The sequence below is a fragment of the Oncorhynchus mykiss genome, chromosome 9 (genome assembly GCF_013265735.2).
Source record: "Oncorhynchus mykiss isolate Arlee chromosome 9, USDA_OmykA_1.1, whole genome shotgun sequence".
Classification (NCBI taxonomy): Eukaryota; Metazoa; Chordata; class Actinopteri; order Salmoniformes; family Salmonidae; genus Oncorhynchus; species Oncorhynchus mykiss.
The window spans coordinates 13291582-13314664 of NC_048573.1; the positions used below are offsets into that span (position 1 = coordinate 13291582).

Consider the following 23083-nt stretch of genomic DNA (forward strand, 5'->3'; position numbering starts at 1 on the left):
CTGGGGAGGAGGCATAACCTCTTTGTAATGGCTAGCCTAAATAAGTTCACGAGTAAAATTGTGCTTAACAGATTCAACCACAAAGACCAGGGAGTTTGTCCACTGCCATGCAAAAATGGGTTAACATTATTTTGAATATCCCTTTGAGTATGGTTATTAATTACACTTGATGGTTATCAATACACCCAATCACGGAAAAAATGCAGGCATCCTTCCTAACTAACTCAGATGCTGGAGAGGAAGGAAACCACCCAGGGATTTTATCACGAGGCCAATGGTGACTTTAAAACAGTTACAGAGTTTAATGGCTGTGATAGGAGAAAACTGAGGATGGCTCAACAACATTGTAGTTACTCCACAATATTAACCTAAATGACAGAGTGAAAAGAAGGAAGCCAGTACAGAACATTAATATTCCGGAACATACATCATATTTGCAGTAAGGCACTAAAGTAAAACAGCAAAAATTGTGGCAAAGAAATTCACTTTATGTCCTGAATACAAAGAGTTATATTTGGAGCAAATCGAACACAACACATCACTGAGTACCACTCCATATTTTCAAGCATAGTGGTGGCTGAATCATGTTATTGGCCTCGCATTTGTAACTTGCTAGCGAACGTATCACATCAGCAACTGTAAAGCATTTTACTAGCTACCTATGTAACATAATTGACGAGGGTTGACATTGGTTATGATTATGACTTTGGATGCATTTCAATCACAAAGCTATAGGCATGACGCAAAACAGGATTCCAAACAGGATTCCAAACAGATGTAAATTAGAAGTATTGGATATCCAGCAAGCAGGCTAGCTAAGTTTACTAGCAAACAGTGAGGTGAATCAATAGTACAACAATTTACTGTTGTAAATCTGTAAAACTGAAGCTGATTGTACTATAAAACATATTTGCCTAAGCATGCTTGATGGACATGGCTGTAGGTAGATACTGTCTGCCTACCTACCTAGGCTAATTTGTATGGTCTGGTCACTGCAAAGGTTGAGGGTTGTGCCCCATTTCTTTCTATTAGGCTAGATATGGTTGTATATGTAATCTTTGTGCCTGTGCCCATGTATGCATGTTCAACTAGTCTACCCTAATGTTGATGTTTTGCTGGCACGGTTCAACTGTTGTTCAAACTGCAGAATAGAGTATCATTTTGTTTGTTCATTTGTCTTCCAGACAATATCGTGTGGTTCCTGGGCATCATCCTGAATTGTATTCTAGATACAGAAACAGAAGGCCTTTACATGCGTCATTGTAGCAGAACTGTATCCCGTGAACTGTATCCCTCTCGAGGGATTAGACATTATGCTCGATTTCAAGCAGATGACTCATCAGGAACTGAATGGCAGTTTGAGCATCACACTCCTCCCACAACATTACCTATTACCTACATATTCCCTGAACTTACTGCATGTTTCTTTGGAATTACAATTTCATAATGACCACCTCTCCCATCATCTGTGATCACCAGTTCTTTTAGCTACAGATTGTTACACCAGGTTACTGGAAGATACAGTATAGGTACTGTTTGGTGTAGCACAGAATGTTCTACCAACCTTAGCGATGCGGTCTCCATCCTCAATTTGGAGAAACAGGAGTCTCATAAAAGGTCTGTCAGTTTGATTTTAGAAAATGCTCCATTATGAAATTAAATACTTTTTTTGCTCCATAAAGTAATCCAACAATATGTGCGCCACCATCGTGATCGAGACAGGTCTCAGTCATCAGAAAATGCAGCACTTTGGGGTGGACACCCACCTGTCTCGATCAATGAGAGAAGACTTGAAAAAGACAAGATGTCAGCAAAATCCTTTGGGTAAATCACATTATAGGACTATTTCTCTCTATATCATTTGTATTTCATATACCTTTGACTATTGGATGTTCTTATAGGGACTTTAGTATTGCCAGTGTAACTGACTAGGTAACAATCTGTCGTTCTGCCCCTGAACAAGGCAGCACTGTTCCTAGGCCGTCATTGTGAATAAGAATTATTAACTGACTTGCCTAGTTTAATAAAAACACACACACACTCTTGAGGTTGTGGGTTATGGACATGTGAGACCCCAGCACCAAGACCCTCCAGGGAGACAAAATAGTTTTAGATTAAACGGAATAAATTATACAAATAGTAGAATATGTTATTCTTTCTTACTGGGAGAAAACATGTAAAACTTAATTATAATGGATTTTTCTGTTTGGTTTTGTCTTTAAGTGTATGTCACCTCTAAGATACAGATAGTAGAGGTTTAATAAAAATACAACTTCCAAGTTGAATATACATTATTATACATTTGAGTAATAGATTAATTGATTGTAATGATTTAAAGTGAGATGTATTCTGAGTAAAAGCACTGATGTTAAATAAACCACAGTTTACATATTTCACCTCAGGTAGTAGATGAGGTTCTATGGATGACTGCTAACCAAATCCCCCCGGGAAACACCACACATACACGCACACACACACACACATGGGATGGTGGGCTACGGACCACTGGTAACCAAAGAAACCTCACCTTACCTTCCCATTGATTGGATAATACAGGGTTGTATTCATAAGGCAACAATGGAAAGAAACCAGATTGAAACAGTGAGTGAGGGACTACCTGATCTTATCCAATAACAAATAATAATTTTTGTTTCCTGTTGGAAAAAGTTGATTTTTTATTTATTTTGTGTGTCCTAATGAACATGACCCAGATTTGCATGTTTGCCAGACAGAGAGGGAGGAAAAAAAGAGAGCAAGAAGATCCATCACGCACACAGAGGAGAGGAGCGAGGGATTCAAGCGAAGGACAATATAACCCTCTCAATACAGGTACAATATGTTTATTTATATTGTTTGATTGTTCAATAACCTTGGCTAATATTACAATAAAGAATGATGATAATATATAAGTTAATACAATTAGGAGGTAAGGAGGAAACTGAAATAGAGAGCAGATTCAGCAACTTGGAGGGGAATGGAAACAAATAAAAAAGCTGCATTATTGTTAAAGTAGAAACGACTCATTTCAGCTTTTGGCTTTATTTATGGTATTGGAATATTTACAATGACATATTTAATTTCCAACAGATTCACATAGTTTCCATCAGATTCACAGTTTCCATCAGATTCACAGTTTCCAACAGACTCACAGTTTCCAAAAGGGTTATTCTTGAGTTACGGTGGCAATTAGGCATTTAGAAAATGTCCCTTTTTACCTACATTCTAAATCAACTAAAATCCTATCTTAAAAGACATGGAAAATGTTGTATCATTATGATAACATTGTGCCACCAGTAGCAGCAGTATCACCAATGACACAGTTCAGGTAAAGAAGGGTTTTCTGAAATCAATCATAAAACAAATATTGTCTAAAGTGACATGATTAATAATTATGCTCAAAATCTTATTTCCCTTCAATTAGTTACAGTAACAACAAATGACACTGGATTTAGACAACAAATGATCAATGGAATCCTCAAATGTATGAAATACTAAAAGAGCGTGATTAGCTAATAATTGTCTTGAATCTAGACCCCTCCACCGATAACAGTTTGCCACTGGAGAGAATGCTCAACGTCCTTGTATATATTTGGAATTAGTTATTTTGAATGCATTACACGAATTACACAAATGACACAAAACGGAGGGGGGGGGGGAAACAGTTCAATTTAACAAGAATTGTATTATTTGTCATGTTTTTGTCTTTTTTCTTTTACATGGGGCCAAAGTCAAGGGACAGTTTAACACCAGAACTCAATAATGACCCAATAGATTCAAACAGTATCCAACATATTCATACAGTTTCCATCATATTCACACAGTTTCCATCAGATTTACACAGTTTCCGTCATATTTACACAGTTTCCAGATTCAAACAGTTTCCATCAGATTTATACAGTTTCCGTCAGATTTACACAGTTTCCGTCAGATTTATACAGTTTCCGTCAGATTTACACAGTTTCCGTCAGATTTACACAGTTTCCGTCATATTCACACAGTTTCCATCATATTCACACAGTTTCCGTCAGATTTATACAGTTTCCGTCAGATTAACAGTTTCCGTCAGATTTACACAGTTTCCGTCAGATTTACACAGTTTCCATCAGATTTACAGTTTCTGTCAGATTTACACAGTTTCCGTCAGATTTACACAGTTTCCATCAGATTTACACAGTTTCCATCAAATTTACAGTTTCTGTCAGATTTACACAGTTTCCGTCAGATTTACACAGTTTCCAGATTCAAACAGTTTCCATCAGATTTATACAGTTTCCGTCAGATTTACACAGTTTCCGTCAGATTTACACAGTTTCCATCAGATTTACACAGTTTCCATCAGATTTACAGTTTCTGTCAGATTTACACAGTTTCTGTCAGATGTACAGTTTCCATCAGATTTACACAGTTTCTGTCAGATTTACAGTTTCTGTCAGATTTACACAGTTTCCATCAGATTTACACAGTTTCTGTCAGATTTACACAGTTTCCATCAGATTTACAGTTTCTGTCAGATTTACACAGTTTCCATCAGATTTACACAGTTTCTGTCAGATTCAAAACAGTTTCCGTCAGATTTACAGTTTCAATCAAATTCATACAATTACCATCAGAATATCACAGTTTCCATCAGATTAACACTGATTCTATCTAGCTGCGGTCAATGTCGTGTATGATGAGGGAGGACAACATTTTTTCACATGAACATGGCCTAATTTCTATTACAGCATGCATATTGGATGAATCTCATTCATATCCCATTCATCCAGTTCAATATAACAGCGATGGGTTCAGGCTACTACATGATACTCAAATTGTCCTTATACCCATAACGAAGTTACTACAACTTATGAATGAAAGTTTACAATGCAGGTGCACAAAGATCGAGAGAAAATTTTGAGGGGGCAGACAGTGACACATGGACAGACAGTGACATTCAATACCACCTTGCACAATATTGCTTGCATATTTTATTGATTTATTTCACCTTTATTTAATCAGGTAGGCAAGTTGAGAACAAGTTCTCATTTAGAATTGCGTCCTGGCCAATATAAAGCAAAGCAGTTTGACACATACAACATATAGCTGATATAGTGTGTAATCATTAGTCCAACAGTTGCAAAAGATAGTTGCTATTGGACAAATTAATGTATGTTTATCCCCATTTTGTTCCGTTTGCTTCCGTTTAAGAAACTTTTTTTCAACAGAATCGGTGGAATGAATACACCCCTGATCATGCGTAAATTGACTGTTGACAGTTGACAGTTCACTTTTATAGCAGCCACAATGTATTCCTTCTATGCGCTCTCCTCCTCTCACCTTGGCCGTTCGCTTGTGGACTTCAATGCACAACACATCAGCTGTATGTGACCAGACGAAAACACCTTTCCAAGCCAAACTGCTACACACAGCCTACATCTTTGTCACCATATTAGCTAAAGTAACGTCATAGTCAGCATAGCTAACAGAACTAACGCGTAAGTAACTCACTTGCCTAGTTAAATAAAGTTTAAAATAAATAAATAAAAAATTGGAAGAGTTCCAGTGTTTGTTTCAGTATGATGTGTTGGATAAAGGAATAAAGACAGACACCAATGTCAAGTTCAATTGCCTTGGTTGTGCATTGTACAAATCCCTACACGTGGAGTCCGGGGAACAGTCCGACTAGTCGATTACCTATCAACTAGACTCCGTAACAGTGTTGCTAGTCATAGCCAGCTAGCTAACATAGCATCCCTCTCTTTGAGCAGGGTGTTTCAGTAGGCTAAACTAGCCAAGTAAACTAGCCAAGTATCTGAAAGTGAAAAAAATCTCTCTCTCTTGCTTCTCCTTCATTTTGTAACACATTAACGCAAAGTCACGTAAACATCGCCCTTATTTTAGCGGCCCACAAACGTAATACTTCCAGATCAACTGTAATGTCAATACCAGTGTAAAGCACAATTTCTCCCCTTTCCAACAGAATCTATTACATGACCTAAACGTTGCCCGTTTCTGCATAATTCAAGCAGGCAATGAGCCCCCTCGGGTCTTTTTAAAAATGGCGGGTGGGGAAGCGAAACTAATGCTTGGTAGTGAGACCGAGAGAATTATTTATTTTTTCACTCCATCTGTCCAATTTATCAGCTTATCGCCTCTAAAATGTAAATAAAACACTATAAAGAGTTTATATAATGTGTCATTACGTACATATTTGAATGTTTTTTTTACGAATTTGAATCGGGTTTTTAGGGCGGTGCTAAAGTGATCTAAAAAGTAAACAGCGGCTTTGAGAATGATGATCGCATGCAATGATGACGCAAAAAATGACCAGGTATCCCCCCTTACCCCCGTCACTGTCCATTTCTTGTTTTTAAAGGATAAGAGAAGTGCTACACCTGGTGGAGAGAGATTGTAAGACATAAATAGTAGCTTTATGCGTGCTGTACAATACGACATGACACGTCACGATGTAACAGAGGGTCCGTTTTTTCAACTTTTCTCCAATACTATAGAGCCATTACCATGTCGATCAACGCTTGAATAGAAACCTAGTTCACACCCCCGATTTTGAAGTCAACACAGTCACTACAGTCCCATTAGTTTTCTTTGTAGCTTTGTTTGAATGTCGCGGTTACGCACATTTGTAAGGAATGGGGTGAGTTTACTTTAATTTGTTCAAAACTGTTCCACTATTGTCTTTCTCTCTCTTTGAGTCAACTACTCACCACATTTTATGCAATGCAGTGCTAGCTAGCTGTATCGTATGCATTCAGTACTAGATTAATTCTCTGATCCTTTGATTGGGTGGACAACATGTCAGTTCATGCTGCAAGAGCTCAGATAGGCTGGAGGACGTCCTCCAGATGTTGTCATAATTACTGTGTAAGTCTATGGAAGAGTGTGAGAACCATGAGCCTCCTAGGTTTTGTATTGAAGTCAATGTACCCAGAGGAGGACGGAAGCTAGCTGTCTTCTGGCTACACAATGGTGCAACCCTACAGAGTGCTGTTGAGGCTAATGTAGACCTTCTTTGCAAACTAGTGTGTTTTAATCTATTGTTTGGTGACGTGATTATATTTAATATACTAGTTGTATCTAAAAAAGATCACTTAAAAATGTTTACACCGTTTAAATGTGTATGAAATTCACCAAGGAGGATGGTCCTCCACTTCCTCCTCTGAGGAGCATCCACTGTTTCCATCAGATTCAAACAGTTTCCATCAGGGACGGGAAAGGCTGAAGTTGTGTAACTATTGACACCTCAGGGAGAGGATGAAGTTATCTGGATGACTGTTAAACAAATCCCCAGGAAACAACACCACATACACACACACCGGCAAACACACCGGCACACACACACACACACACCGGCACACACACACACACACACACACACACACACACACACACACACACACACACACACACACACACACACACACACACACACACACACACACACACACACACACACACACACACACACACACAGGCAAACCCACCGGCACACACACACACACACAGGGTGGTGGGCTACAGCTCACTGCTAACCAAATACACCTCACCTTAACCTCCCCAACTTTGGCTAATAGAGGGTTGTGTTCATAAGGCACCAAACGGAAGAAAACAGATTGTAACAAGGAGTGAGGGACTATCTGATATTTTCCAATCACAAACACACATTTTTGTTTTCAGTTGCAAAAAGTTGCTACATTTTTTCTGTTGTGTTCACTAATGAACATGGCCCAGGTTTGCATGTTTGCCAGACAGAGAGAGAGAAAGAGAGTAAGAAGAATCCATCGCACACACTGAGACGGAGGAGAGCAGCGAGGGATTCAGCAAAGGACAAGATAGCCCTGTCAATACAGGTATGTTAATCTTATGTTTGGATATACTGTTTTATTATTCAAAACCTTGGCTATAATAAAGAATGATGATAATATACATGTAAAGAAAATGGTTTATTATCACATTAATGAAAGGTTATTGTTGTTGTGGTATGTGTGACATGGAAATGCTGAAAGGACAAGAATAGTACATCCACATCCTATACATGGCAGGTGTTGGATGTCCAGAAATAGATCATATTAACTGATAATTAAAAGGGGGAAATGTTTAACGTTATTAATTCATATTGACTGATGAATATGTTGCTACATCCCAGATCCATGGAGTGGAGTAGGAGAGCTGTCCCTGTCTCTGGTGAGAACTAAATCCCTACAAGGGTTCGGGTCAATTCTATTTCAGTTCCTGTCGAATCAGAACGTGAACCGCATTCCAATGAAGTTCAACTCTAAGAGATTCTTATGACATTGTCAGCAGTAAGATTTTAGTTCCATTTCCAAAAAGACAAGGCCTGTAGTTTTCAAATGATGTGTCACTTTCTATTTTCATGTACAGAGCCCAAAACAACCACTCAGAGTTTAACAAATAATTCGAATTTCAGTGTACTTCCTGAATTTACAGAAATTGAATCGACCCCAACCCTTCCATCTCTAAGTCAAAGATCTTTAATGATCAGCATTACGTAATAGCACATTAGAGAACTTGTCATATAGTGCATTCACATTGATTAATTATGACTAATCATTCATATGCTTATTGTGGCTTTACAGGGATTTTCCTACTCTTTCTGAGGGTCACGGTGCAAATAGGTAAATGCATTTTTAATAAAGCAGACAGACAGACAGACAGAAAGACAGACAGACAGACAGACAGACAAAAAAAACAATCTAAATCAATGAATCAATGAACGAAGTATCAGTATTGGCCACTGTGACAGAAGCAATACATAAAAAAAAAAAATAAGTAAAAACATGAATGAATAAGTAAATAAATCAACTAATCAATGCATGAAGTACAAGCATTGGCCGCTGTGACAGAAGCTAGGCCTAGTAATAACTTTCATTCAGTTAATGTCACTAAACCCTAAAACCTCTACTAAGTATCGTAATAAATATTGTGGAAATTGAGCAAGTTGAGCAAGCTGCTTGGAGTAACACTAGATTGTAAACTGTCATGGTCAAAACATATTGATGCAGTAGTAGCTAAGATGGGGAGAAGTCTGTCTATAATAAAGCGATGCTCTGCCTTCTTAACAACACTATCAACAGGGCAGGTCCTACAGGCCCTAGTTTTGTCGCACCTTGACTACTGTTCAGTCGTGTGGTCAGGTGCCACAAAATGACTTAAGGAAATTGCAATTGGCTCAGAACAGGGCAGCACGGCTGGTACTTGGATGTACACATAGAGAGCTATATGAATAATATGCATGTCAATCTCTCCTGGCTGAAAGTGGAGGAGAGATTGACTTCATCACTACTTTCATTTATGAGATGTATTGACATGTTGAATTCACCGAGCTGTCTGTCTAAACTACTGACACTCATGCATACCCCACAAGAGGTCTCTTCACAGTCCCCAAGTCCAGACAGACTATGGGAGGCACACAGTACTACATAGAGCCATGACGACATGGAACTCTATTCCACATCAAGTAACTGATGCAAGCAGTAAAATTTGATTTAATAAACAGATAAAAAAAACACCTTATGGAACAGCGGGGACTGTGAAGAGACACAAAGATTGGCACAGACACATGCACACACACACACACACACACACGAATGATAACATACGCACTATACATACACATGGATTTAGTACTGTAGATATGTGATAGTGGTGGAGTTGGGTTTGAAAATAAAAGAGAGCTGCACACTCTAGGCGCTCAGATGCAAAAATTGTATTACCAACGTTTTGACAGCCAAGCTGTCTTCATGAGGGTATAGTCACAAACACTGCGGGATGACTCGTTTATTTATTTTTTTATTTTTTTATTTTACCTTTATTTAACCAGGTAGGCAAGTTGAGAACAAGTTCTCATTTACAATTGCGACCTGGCCAAGATAAAGCAAAGCAGCTCGACACATACAACGACACAGAGTTACACATGGAGTAAAACAAACATACAGTCAACAATACAGTATAAACAAGTCTATATACGATGTGAGCAAATGAGGTGAGATAAGGGAGGTAAAGGCAAAAAGGCCATGGTGGCAAAGTAAATACAATATAGCAAGTAAAACACTGGAATGGTAGATTTGCAATGGGAGAATGTGCAAAGTAGAAATAAAAATAATGGGGGTGCAAAGGAGCAAAATAAATAAATAAATTAAATACAGTAGGGAAAGAGGTAGTTGTTTGGGCTAAATTATAGGTGTGCTATGTACAGGTGCAGTAATCTGTGAGCTGCTCTGACAGTTGGTGCTTAAACCTAGTGAGGGAGATAAGTGTTTCAAGTTTCAGAGATTTTTGTAGTTCGTTCCAGTCATTGGCAGCAGAGAACTGGAAGGAGAGGCGGCCAAAGAAAGAATTGGTCCTGGGGGTGACTAGAGAGATATACCTGCTGGAGCGCGTGCTACAGGTGGGAGATGCAATGGTGACCAGCGAGCTGAGATAAGGGGGGACTTTACCTAGCAGGGTCTTGTAGATGACATGGAGCCAGTGGGTTTGGCGACAAGTATGAAGCGAGGGCCAGCCAACGAGAGCGTACAGGTCGCAATGGTGGGTAGTATATGGGGCTTTGGTGACAAAACGGATTGCACTGTGATAGACTGCATCCAATTTGTTGAGTAGGGTATTGGAGGCTATTTTGTAAATGACATCGCCAAAGTCGAGGATTGGTAGGATGGTCAGTTTTACAAGGGTATGTTTGGCAGCATGAGTGAAGGATGCTTTGTTGCGAAATAGGAAGCCAATTCTAGATTTAACTTTGGATTGGAGATGTTTGATATGGGTCTGGAAGGAGAGTTTACAGTCTAACCAGACACCTAAGTATTTGTAGTTGTCCACGTATTCTAAGTCAGTGTCAAATAGTTATATAGTGTCAAAAAACACAGGTGTCTGTAATCATGGCCAAGAGGGGCCTAATATCATTGGTTAATAATCAAATATTAAAATGGCATACAAAGAACAGCATACAAACAACAAATGGATAGCATACGATCATAAATTCATTTTCGACTTCACAAGCTTACAAACAATTACAAAGTCACAATAATCACAAGAATGGCTTCAAAGTCTACTTGAGACCGAAGGGAACAAGGGTCTTTAAGTTAAAGATCCAGGCAGCTTCTCGTTTTAACAATAAATTATCAAGGTCACCCCCTCTCCTAGGGAGGGTGACATGTTCGATGCCAATTTAACGCAGAGATGAAATCGAGTGGCCTGCCTCCAAGAAGTGGGCCGCAACTGGATAAGTAAAGTTTTTACACCTAATGGTGCTACGATGCTCTGAGATACGTACTTTTAATTCGCGCTTTGTTTTATGTTTTACCCACATAAATGTTACCACAAGGACAAGTTATAAGATGAATGACTGCCTTAGTGGAGCACGTAAGAACACCTTTGAATGGGTTCAATTTCCCTGTTTGTGGGTGTTTGAAGGATCTACATTTATAAGTGCCATTCCATTGAGCACAGCCATTACACTTGTAATTTCCATCCAGGAGGGGCGCAAAGAGACGTTGTTCAGGAATATCTTGGGGTGGTAAATCAGAGTTTACCAATTGGTCTCTGAGATTTCTGCCCCGCGAGAATACGACCAAGGGAAGGTCCGAAAACACATTACCGAGACTATCATCGGATTTTAGAATGTGCCAATGTTTGTGAACGATTCCCTTAATTTGTTCAGAACGCTTTGAAAAGCAGGTAGTTAGAACACAAGAATGCGTCTTGATAATTTATTGTTAAAACGAGAGGCTGCCTGGATCTTTAACTTGAAGACCCTTGCTCCCTTCGGTCTCAACGTAGACTTTGCAGCCATTCTTGTGATTTATTGTGACTTTGCCATTGTAATTGTTTGTAAGCTTGTGTAGTCGAAAATGAATTTATGATCGTATGCTATCCATTTGTTGTTTGTATGTCATTTTAATATTTGATAATTAACCAATGATATTAGGCCACTCTTGGCCATGATTACAGACACCTGTGTCTTTTGACACTATATAAACGAGTCATCCCGCAGTGTTTGTGATCATACCCTGATGAAGACAGCTTGGCTGTCGGAACGTTGGTAATTAAAATTTTGCATCTGAGCTCCTAGAGCGTGCAGCTCTCTTTTATTTTCAAGTTTTCTACTCCGCTAGCCGGCACCTCGTCTAAATAGGTGTGCGTTTCTTTTTCTTCTAGTGGTGGAGTAGGGGCCTGAGGGCACACAGTGTGTTGTGAAATCTGTGAATGTATTGTAATGTTTTAAAATTGTATAAACTGCCTTAATTTTGCTGGACCCCAGGAAGAGTAGCTGCTGTTTTGGCAGTAGCTAATGGGGATCCATAATAAATTACAAATACAAAGTGCCCAATTAAAGGTAACTATCTACATTTAATACAAGTTGGTGCAGGTGTGTGTGTACAGGGGGATGGGGATGTGTATATCTGAGGTGTATTCACTAGGAACCAAACTGGACAAAATGGAGACTGACTAAACTGAACTAACCTGCAAAACGTTTTCAGTTGCAAAACGTATTGCTACGGTGTGCACTAATGAATAAACCTGTGTATTATATCTGTCTCTGTCACTCAGACAACGTGGCATTGAGAGGAGTGGCTGCTCAGTCATCACAGTTTTCGGATCGCAATGCTCACTATGCAATTGATGGGAACAGAAACACAAACTATGGATCCTGCTCCCACACTGCACAGGACACCAACCCCTGGTGGAGGGTGGACCTGCTGGATGTGTACAAAGTGACAGCTGTCACCATCACCAACAGAGATGAATGTCCTGAGAGGCTTGATGGTGCTGAGATCCGTATCGGTAACTCACTGGAGAACAATGGCATCAACAACCCCAGGTGAAATCGAATAAACAACATTGTACTCAAATCAAATCGTATTTGTCACATACGACGAACACAACATGTGTAGACCTGACAGAGAAATGCTTACTTACAAGCCCTTAACCAACAGTGCAGATCAAGAAATAGTTATGAAAATATTTACTAAATAAAGTCAAAAACAAAAAGTAACACAGTAGAAATACATAACAATAACGATGCTACATACAAGGGGCCCAGGTTACTCAAGGGGCACAGGTTAGTCGAGGTAATTTATACATGTAAGTAAGGGTAAAGTGACTGCATAGATGATAAGATGATAAACAGCGAGTAGCAGCAGGGGGTCAATGTAAATAGTCAGGGTGTCCATTTGATTAATTGTTCAGCTGTCTTATAGCTTGGGGTAGAAGCTGTTAAGGAGGCTTTTGGACCTAGACTTGGCGCTCCAGTACCGCTTGCCGTGCGGTAGGAGAGAGAGAACAGTCTATGACTTGGGTGACTGGAGTCTGACAATTTTATTGGGCCTTCATTCCCCTGACACCACCTGGTATATAGGTCTTGGATGGCAGGAAGCTTGGCTCCAGTGATGTATTGGGCTGTATACCTTTGTTATGATCTGGGGGCCCAATCTAAATAGTTTCAGTCTCCTGAGGGGGAAAATGTGTTGTCGTAGCCCCTTCACAACTGTCTTGGCGTGTTTCGACCATGATAGTTTGTTGGTGATGTGGACACCAAGGAACTTGAAACTCTTGACCCGCTCCAATTCAGCGATGTCGATTTAAATGGAGTCCTGTTTGGCCCTACTTCTCCTGTGGTCCACAATCATCTCCTTTGTCTTGCTTACATTGAGGGAGAGGTTGTTGGCCTGGCACCACACTGACAGGTCTTTGACCTCCTCCCTATAGGCTGTCTCATTGTTATCGGTGATCAGGCCTACCATTGTTGTGTCATCAGCAAACTTACTGATGGTGTTGGAGTTGTGCTTGGCTACGCAGTCATGTGTGAACAGGGAGTACAGGAGGGGACTAAGTACGCACCCCCGAGGGGAACCGGTGTTGAGAATCAGCATGGCAGATGTGTTGTTGCCTACCGTTACCACCTGAGGGCGGCCTGTCAGGAAGTCTAGGATCCAGTTGTAGAGGGAGGTGTTTAGTCCTAGGTTCCTTAGCTTAGTGATGAGCTTTGTTGGCACTATGGTGTTGAACACTGAGCTGTTGTCAATGAATAGCATTCTCACATAGATGTTCATTTTGTCCAGGTGGGAAAGGGCAGTATGATGTTTGATTGAGATTGTGTCATCTGTGGATCTGTTGGAGCAGTATGCGAATTGCAGTGGGTCTAGGGTTTCCGGGATGATGGTGTTGATGTGAGACATGACCAGTCTTTCAAATCACTTCATGGCTACCAACGTGAGTGCTACGGGGTGGTAGTCATTTAGGCAGGTTACCTTCACTTCCTTGGGCACAGGGACAATGGTGGTCTACTTGAAACATGTGGGTATTACAGACTCGGTCAGGGAGAGGTTGAAAATGTCAGTGAAGACACTTGCCAGTTTGTCCGCGCCTGCTCTGAGTACACGCCCTGGTAACAGGGGCCTTGTGAATGTTGACCTTTTTAAAGTTCTTGCTTACATTGGCTATGGAGAGCCAGAACATTCAGAACAGCTGGTGCTCTCATGCATGCTTCAGTGTTGCTTGCCTCGAAGCGAACATGAAAGGCATTTAGCTCATCTGGTAGGCTCGTGTCAATGGGCAGCTCGCAGCTCGGTTACACTTTGTATTCCATAATAGTTTGCAAGCACCGCCGCATCCGACGAACGTCAGAGCCGGTAGTTCTGATTAATTGTCAAGTTTATGGGATTCAGTAAAAATAACAGTTATTCATTAAATGTGTTGATATTTTCAGTAATACTTTTGTGAAGTAGCATTTGAACTACAGCACCGCACTGTACAATAATCATGCATCTCTCTCTCCCCCACCGTCTCTTTCTCTCCCTCTCTCTCTCTCTCAGATGTGTTGTCATCTCCCACATCCCAGCAGGAGAGACCAACACCTTCCAGTGTAATGAGATCGAGGGTCGCTATGTTGTTGTGGTCATCTATGTCAGGAAGGAATATCTCACTCTGTGTGAATTGGAAGTATATGGCACTCCTGCAGGTAATCATCTGTCACTGTCTTCACATCCATCACCAAGTCAAGTTTACATTACTTTTATATAGTAGAACATCAATGTTCTGGAAGTATAAATAATGTGCTTGCTGACAGAACATCACTCTAGATTTCTGTCATATTCTTATTAGTGTTACTTGCTTCTGCATTCACACTTTTAATGTTGTATTTATGTCTTATATAGAGATCGTAATAATAACTGAACTCTTAACCTCTTATTTCAGACCCATAAACTCCTCTTTCCACTCCCCCTCCCACCACTAATATCACCTCTCTTCTCTAACATCCACCCCTCTCCCCTCCACTCCCCCTCCCACCACTAATATCTCCTCTCTTCTCTAACATCCACCCCTCTCCCCTCCACTCCCCCTCCCACCACTAATATCTCCCGTCTTTTAAACATGTCAAATGTATACACTGTAAGATGATAAAGAATAACTTGCATTTCTATATTAAAACATTCTATGTCCCGGTAGTAAATGTAGCATTGAAAGGAGTGGCCAGCCAGTCATCACTGAATGGGTATGGCAATGCTCACAATGCCATTGATGGGAACAGAGATTCAGACTATTACAAAAGATCCTGCACACACACTGAACAGGAGACCAACCCCTGGTGGAGAGTGGACCTTCTGGATGTGACCAGAGTGACAGCTGTCACCATCACCAACAGAGGAGATGTTGTTCCTGAGAGACTTGATGGTGCTGAGATTCGTATCGGTAACTCACTGGAGAACAACGGCATCAACAACCCCAGGTGAGTAGTGAAATAGAATAAATAACATTATACTATAATCTGATTGTACATTTTATGTGATTAAAAAAAAACTGTTTCATGAAATATGTTAATATGTTCAGTCTTCCTGTAGTGAAGAGGCATTTTCACTATTTCAACACACTGTATAATAATCATGTCCCTCTCTCTCTCCCAATGATTGTCTATATTGTAATTGTTTTTAATAACCTGCCCAGGGACTGCGCAGGAAAATTAGCCGGCTGGCTAAAACCGGCACTTTTACTGAAATGCTGATTAATGTGCACTGTCCCTGTAAAAAATAAACTCAAACTCCACCCCCTTTCTTTCTCGACCCCACCCCCCACGTTCCCCCTACCCCCTCTCTCCTCTCACTCCGCCTCACTCTCTCCCACAACCCCCCACTCTCTCTCCCCCACTCCCTCTTTCATCTCACCCCTCTCTCCCACCACCCTTATCTCTCTCTCTCCCCCCACCCCATCTCTCTTTATCCCCCACCTCCTTCTCTCTCCTCTCACCATCTCTCTCTCTTTCAGATGTGTTGTCATCTCCCACATCCCAGCAGGAAAGACCTACACCTTCCAGTGTAATGAGATGGAGGGTCGCTATGTTGTTGTGGTCATCCCTGGCAGGTCTGAGTGGCTCACACTTTGTGAGGTGGAAGTATTTGCCACAGTCAAACCTCCAGAGTCTTCCACAGAAGGTACTTCTTTCCTGGTACATTTATTTATTCTGTCAGAGAAGGTACGTCGAATAATGACTTTAATGAACATATTTTCGTATCGGACTTCGGTTTAGTGGAGATTATACTTTTTTTTCCCACAATTCATGTTTTGTTATATTGAATGTTATTTTGTGACTATGTGGGAGACATTTTCACAATGCAAATTAGTACAAATCAGTGTAATTTACACATTGTTTTACTAAAGTTTAGTAAGCTGAACAATCACCTTTTTGTACAGCGCATTGTTAAAGAAATATGTTAAATAAAATCATACTGTCAAGACATTCAGTTTTGTGGTATTTACGGTATTTTGCATAGATTTGAACTATTCTGCACCATAAAAAATATCAGCAAATGTATTTCAGCCCCCAAGTCAAAGAGAACGGTGGTGAGGATGAAGATCCAATCAGATGCTGATCTGACAAACCAGGCAGTCGGTGACCAGCTACTACAGCAGGTGAGCGAGAGGGAAAGGGGGAGGGAGAGACAGACAGAGAGAGTGAGTGAGAAAATAATCTAACAATTTAACCTAAAAGCTTGTGCTTTAATCTAGCTGAATGTAGAGCTTGTGAAGCAGGGGGTGTCTGACTTTCAACTGCTCTGGAGGACTCAGCCAGGTCGACACATTTTCCACCGTGAGAAAGAAGAGAAGGAGGGTGGACCCACAGACAGGTAACAACAAGGAGCATATTACAGACTGTTTTCCTTATTGCAACAGACAGGCAATGAAGACATTGTGCTTTCATCAGAGTTGGGTTCTATACCATTTCAGGGAAAAAACATATTTTATTTATTCTAATTTCAATATACTTTAATGAGTTTCAATTATGAAAATGTAAAAGTGGAATTTCAGTTTACTTCCTGAATTGACTGAATTGAAATGTAATCAACCCTAACTCTGGGTCTTATTATATTATTGCCAAGTTGTTATTGTAAGAAGAGAACGTGTTAGCGAGTCATAACTAAATTAGTACATGAAAGAGTTTCTGTATGTCATTTCTCTTCCAGGTGTCTGTGGACCTGAAGAGGGCTAGCCTGGTGAGAGACTCCAATGAGAAACAATAGTTTTAAGATTGTCATCAATACAGTCCAATCAACCGACCGTAAAACTTCAATTAAACGACGAGTCTCAAATAGCCGCCTGTCCCTTTTAATATCCAGGCAACGGCACACATTTCAGCAAATAAATTCCTGTTTCAAATTAAATGAATTAAATTAACTAAAGTAATTGTTTACGATGTTACCATGAATTACCGTGAATTGTTTCCAAATAGTTTAATTCAGTAATGACTGAAAAAAATGATGCCAAAAATACATTTTTTATCGACAGTAAGCAACTTCTAGCCATGGGCTGATAACAGCTAAGAACTGCTATCTAACTGGCAAGCACAAAAGCAGTCAACATCTTTGAGGGTACAGACCCCCAGAAAGCATCTGATTGCCCTCTAGTGGTGAACGTAGGAATTGCCTTAAATGCACAGTCAAAGAGGAGAATAACTTTCTGTCAAGGATTCTTTTTTATTTTTATTATAAAAGCCTACCAAGATAAACCAAGTGTGATACAGTGTGTAAATGGTAACACATTAGTGAAATAAATTAATAAAAATGCTGGTAGTGAATTCTGGAATTAAACAATGAACTATGCAAATGAGTAAAAGCTGTGTGCGTTAAGGAACTAGACGCCTGGCTGAAATAGAAGCCTGTATCTGTTGTGTTCAGTGATTGAAGCAAATAAACTCTGGGGTGATTCATTGAAGTTTTACGGTATTTGAATGTATGTAGAAACAACATTATTCTTTTCAACATGTAAAAGTTAATATGCAGTTTGGTTCATTTTTATTTCAAATAATGAACATGGTTTAGTCAAGTATATTACTTCAAGCCTCAATTCTTTTGACGAACCAAAGCAGCACCAATGAGTTAGCCAGCCAACTTTGAAAAACAACCAAAATAAAGACTGATTTTCAGGTATATTAAAAAAGCTAAACTTCAATATATGTTTTGCGTTGTTGAGTCAATTAGGCCATGTCCATTTCAAGCGTATATTTTTTATTTTTTTTAATAAAAAGTTATTTCTAAATATTTAGGGAAGTTTGTGGCTAACTCATTGATCCTGCTTTGCACTATACCCAATCTGGTCTTTTCTCAATAGAAGAAAAGCTGTAGGTGTTTTCATTTCATTGTGCAGTGACCATTCAAATGGGTGACAGAATCACCTGTTAAAACATTGAGACAGAGTTGGGAAATAATATAAGTTAATGTATGAACAGTTTATAGAATATAAATAAATGCAATAACCTGAGAAATATCACAGTGTATCGTCTGCTCTTGGAATGTACCTGCTGTATTACAATGATATTCACTCATTCATTACTGTATTTCAACTGATATTCACTCATTCATTACTGTATTTCAACTGGTATTCACTCATTCATTACTGTATTTCAACTGGTATTCACTCATTCATTACTGTATTTCAACTGGTATTCACTCATTCATTACTGTATTTCAACTGGTATTCACTCATTCATAAGGGCTAGGGTAGACCATAAGTAGGGCACATAGTTTTCCCTGGTCAGATCATGTTGTCAGGGAAAACTCAGGGCCCTACATGTAAGGGATAATCAACGAGGGTAATCAACGTTCTCTGAACAATAATTAGCGACTTGGATGGTGTGTTTCACGACGCGCTAGTGGAGTAAGAGCTCTTTCTTAATTCTTTGTTATTTGAATATGCTGGTAACAGTTTTCTAAAAGCAATAAGGCATGTATCAGGAATACAGTCACAGGTAAATGGGTTGACAATCCCGGGGGGCCGAACAACACCATTTGCCTGTGACTGCAGTCATGATACAGCCTCTTGTACCTTATTGCTTAATTAACATTCCTATTACATCACAATAACTATGACTTATAAGTTTCAATTTATGTGGAAGGAATGTGATGATGAGTATCTGCTCCTGCAGAGAGGTGGGTTGGGAATGTGAACTTGGCACATACTGCAGTGTTCTTTCTGTCACACCATTTCCAGGAAAACTAAAATATACATCTGACACCGAATAATGAAAGTAGAACTAAGAAATCTCACCCCTAGCGTGGTAACCTGACTCAGTTAGCCAGCTAACGTTGACAAAACACCAGATATAACTATTGATTTTCAGGTTCATTAAGAAATCTAAACTTAGATCTGTGTTTAAGGTTGTTGAGTTAATTACACCATGCCCATTTCAAGCTTATCTTTCGAAAACATAAATTATTAATAAAAAATATTTAGGCATATTAGCTGGCTAACCGACTGATCCTGTTTGGTTGTAAACCCCTCAGGTCTAAAATCTGTGGGCGTTTTATCCAACTCTAACTTTACACTCGAGGGAATTGACCTAAATGGACAGGGTCAAATTTCTAACAGAATCAATGTATTATCAGAACAAAGATGAGGACACAACAGATCACCTGAATACAGACTTTACACTTTTGACTGTGCAGTATACATTTTACTGAACTTTTCATAGCATTTGTTGATAACGAAATCTGGATTTACTCTGGATACATTCAGTAACATAAGAATATTGCTGCATAATCTGGAGTAGGTGTAAGATAAGATTAAAACAATGCAAGGGTTAGTGAGAGATATAACTGGTGTCTCCAAGTTGCCACACACCTCTCAAGTGTGCACAGTCCCTAAGTAATTTCAATAAACTTTTATGACTCATGGAAAGAGCCTTCAACTGTTAGGTTCTCTCCTAGCTGTGCCGTTGAGGAAGTAAAGCAAGCACACTTGTATTTTTTTGTTTGGAACACAGACATCACACAAGCAACCCAGAAGCAGGTCATTTTGGCTGAAATAGTTTGCTGAAATACTATTCACACACACACAAACACTTCATGTTTCTAAAGGATTTCTTTATTCAGACGAAGGGTACTTCTATGGGACCCCATACGGCTCCTAACTATGCTAATTTGTATGTGGGTTACATGGAGAAACAGTCCATTTTCAATCCCTTCAAAAATGTCAACGTACCATTTCCAAATAATAATGTTAGAAATTAGAACACTTTTTGTTCTATGGAGGGGTGATGCAAAATAGAACCAGGCATTCCATGCTTCTCATCTCTTGTTCTGAGCACCTGATATTTACTATGCAACCTGACACACGTGAAATCAGTTTCCTTGATCTTCTGATTTTGTGTGAGGACAATGTTCTATACACTGATCTTTACAGGAAACCTACTGATCGTAACAGTGTGTTGAGGGCTGATAGTTGTCACACACTTCCCCTTGGAAAACAGTTTGACCTATAGCCAATTGTCGAATCAAAAGAATTTGCAAAAGAACTGTCAGATTGCGACAGAAATATGGCTGAGACACAAAGAAAATTCAAGGAGAGGGGGTACAAAAACCGTTAGCTTAATACGGACATTGAGAAAATTCTAAACAGAGACATGATCTCTTTCATGTACAGTCTCGCAAAAATAAGCATTCTAACTAGCCAATATTCAATGTATGCTCTGAACAAATTAAGGGAATTGTTCAAACATTGGCACATTCTAAGATCCGATGACAGTATCCGTAATGTGTTTTTGGACCCTCCATTGGTTGGAATCTCACAGGGCAGAAATCTCAGAGATCAGTTGGTAAACTCTGATTTACCACCTCAAAATATCCCTTCGCAACATCTATTTGCACCTCTACCAGATGGAAACTAAAAGTGTAATAGCTGCACTCAATGCAATGGCACTTGCAAATGTAGATCCTTCAAACACCCCCTAACAGGAAAAACTATCCCAAAGAAAGGTGTTATCATGCGCTCCACTAAGGCAGTTATTTTATCTTATAACTTGTCCTTGCGGTAAACAAATTGGGTTAAACAAAGTGCGAAATAAAACTACAAATCTCCGAGCATCGTTAGGTGCAAAAACACGACTTACCCACTTTTCAATTTATTGTTCAAACGAGAGGCTGCCTGGATCTTTAATTTAAAGACCCTTGCTCCCTTCAGTCTCAGCATTGGCTTCAGATCAAAGTCATTCTTGTGATTTTTCTATTCATTGTTAATGTTTGTAGGCCTATGTAGCCAAATTGTATCTATTATCGTATGCTATGCATTCATGTTTTTGTATGTTCTTATATCTGAGAATATACCAATGATGTCAATCCACCCGGTCATGATTAGACACCTGTGTGCGTCCTTTGACACTTTATAAACTAGTGACTAGTGTTTGTCATGATACCCTGATGACGACCGCTTGTCTGTTGAATAGTTGGTTATTAGGTTGTTACATTATTGCATCTGAGCTCCTAGAGTGTGCGGCTCTGCTTTTCTTTTTCAAAAACCCAGCAGCTTTCACGCTCAGTTTCCTGTGTGTATCAAGAATGGTCCACCACCCAAAGGACATCCATCCAACTTGACAACTGTGGGAAGCATTGGAGTCAAAATGGGCCAGCATCCCTGTGGAACGCTTTCGACACCTTGTAGAGTCCATGCCCCAACACATTGAGGCTGTTCTGAGGGCAAAAGGGGGTGCAACTCAATATTAGTATTGTGTTCCTAATGTTTGGTATACTCAGTGTATATTGCACAAATGAGAAGAGAGTTTCCTTCTCAATTCCTTGCATCCTCACCGCCTTCTCAAAACACATTGGAAAAGGTCAGAGGAGGCTTGGACTTCCTCCTCCAATATGGTTGAGGAGGCGAGGAGATCCGATTCAAGGAATTGAGAGCATGGGTAAATACCTGAACAGGTTCTCATCTGCTTCTCCAGGTCATGGGGTAGTAGTGGTGGAGTGGAGGGGGGAGGGGTGTGGTGAGGTGTTCCGGAGGGGGTGGGTTGAAGTGCAACTGGTGTCACCCTGCAGGAACCTGGCCCTTCATAAGGAGTTGCTAGGGCATAATGAACAAAGTAAAGCCCCCCCAGCGAAACCCGGACGACGGGGGAACAGTTGTGCTCCGTCCTATGGCACTCCCAGACACAGCCGGTTGTGGCACAGCCCAGGAATGAACCCGGGGCTGTAGTAACACCTCTAGCACTTAGACCGCTGCGCTACTCGGGAGGTCCCCCAACTTATTTTAATTTACAGTGAAATGTAACTTAAGTTAGCAATGACAACTTCATCATCATCTAATCTGTCCAGGTCATCCAGTTTACCTTGTAAACTTGGCACAGACTGATGCATAGAGACCAACTACACAGGGGAAAACATCAACCTGAACCGGTTTGAATGTGGGTGGCTCAACTCAAATTTGACTATAAAAGGGACACATCATCCAGGGTCAGTCATTGCATTTCAAGAGCCAAGACAGGTAATAACTTAGCAACCTACTTTTATAAACCATTTCATGTATACAATACAAAGGCTGTACTTTCAGATGAACCGGATTTCAGATTAAAGTAATTGTTTCTCTGAAGTGTAAATATGATATGTTTCTTTCCAGACTCGGCCGTGATTCCCACAAAAATATAGAACCTTCTTCAAACAGACAAAGGTAAGAGTAATGTCTATTTTCCATGGAATATTTTATCTTGGTAGGGAATATCAAATGTACTCATTGAAGTTAGTCAACAACACACAGAATTATAAGATGATTGATTAACTTTACACTCGAGGGGAAAAGGCCAAAT

The 23083-nt window shown here is 39.9% G+C and overlaps 1 protein-coding gene across 2 annotated transcripts; it reads left to right on the top strand.

Annotated features, from left to right (window-relative positions):
• The first annotated feature begins 8146 nt into the window (after positions 1-8146).
• LOC110532923 lies at positions 8147-18434 on the top strand. 2 transcript variants are annotated; one of them, XM_036989201.1, is made up of 9 exons: positions 8147-8181; positions 8595-8633; positions 12565-12835; positions 14829-14974; positions 15463-15742; positions 16276-16442; positions 16829-16920; positions 17017-17135; positions 17472-18434. In XM_036989201.1, the coding sequence occupies exons 1-9, from the start codon at positions 8148-8150 to the stop codon at positions 17485-17487; spliced, it is 1164 nt and encodes a 387-aa protein (XP_036845096.1). In that variant the 5' UTR covers position 8147; the 3' UTR covers positions 17488-18434. The 2 variants fall into 2 exon arrangements, with proteins under 2 accessions (XP_036845096.1, XP_036845097.1); XM_036989202.1 differs by lacking the exon at positions 8595-8633.
• The last annotated feature ends 4649 nt before the right edge of the window (positions 18435-23083 follow it).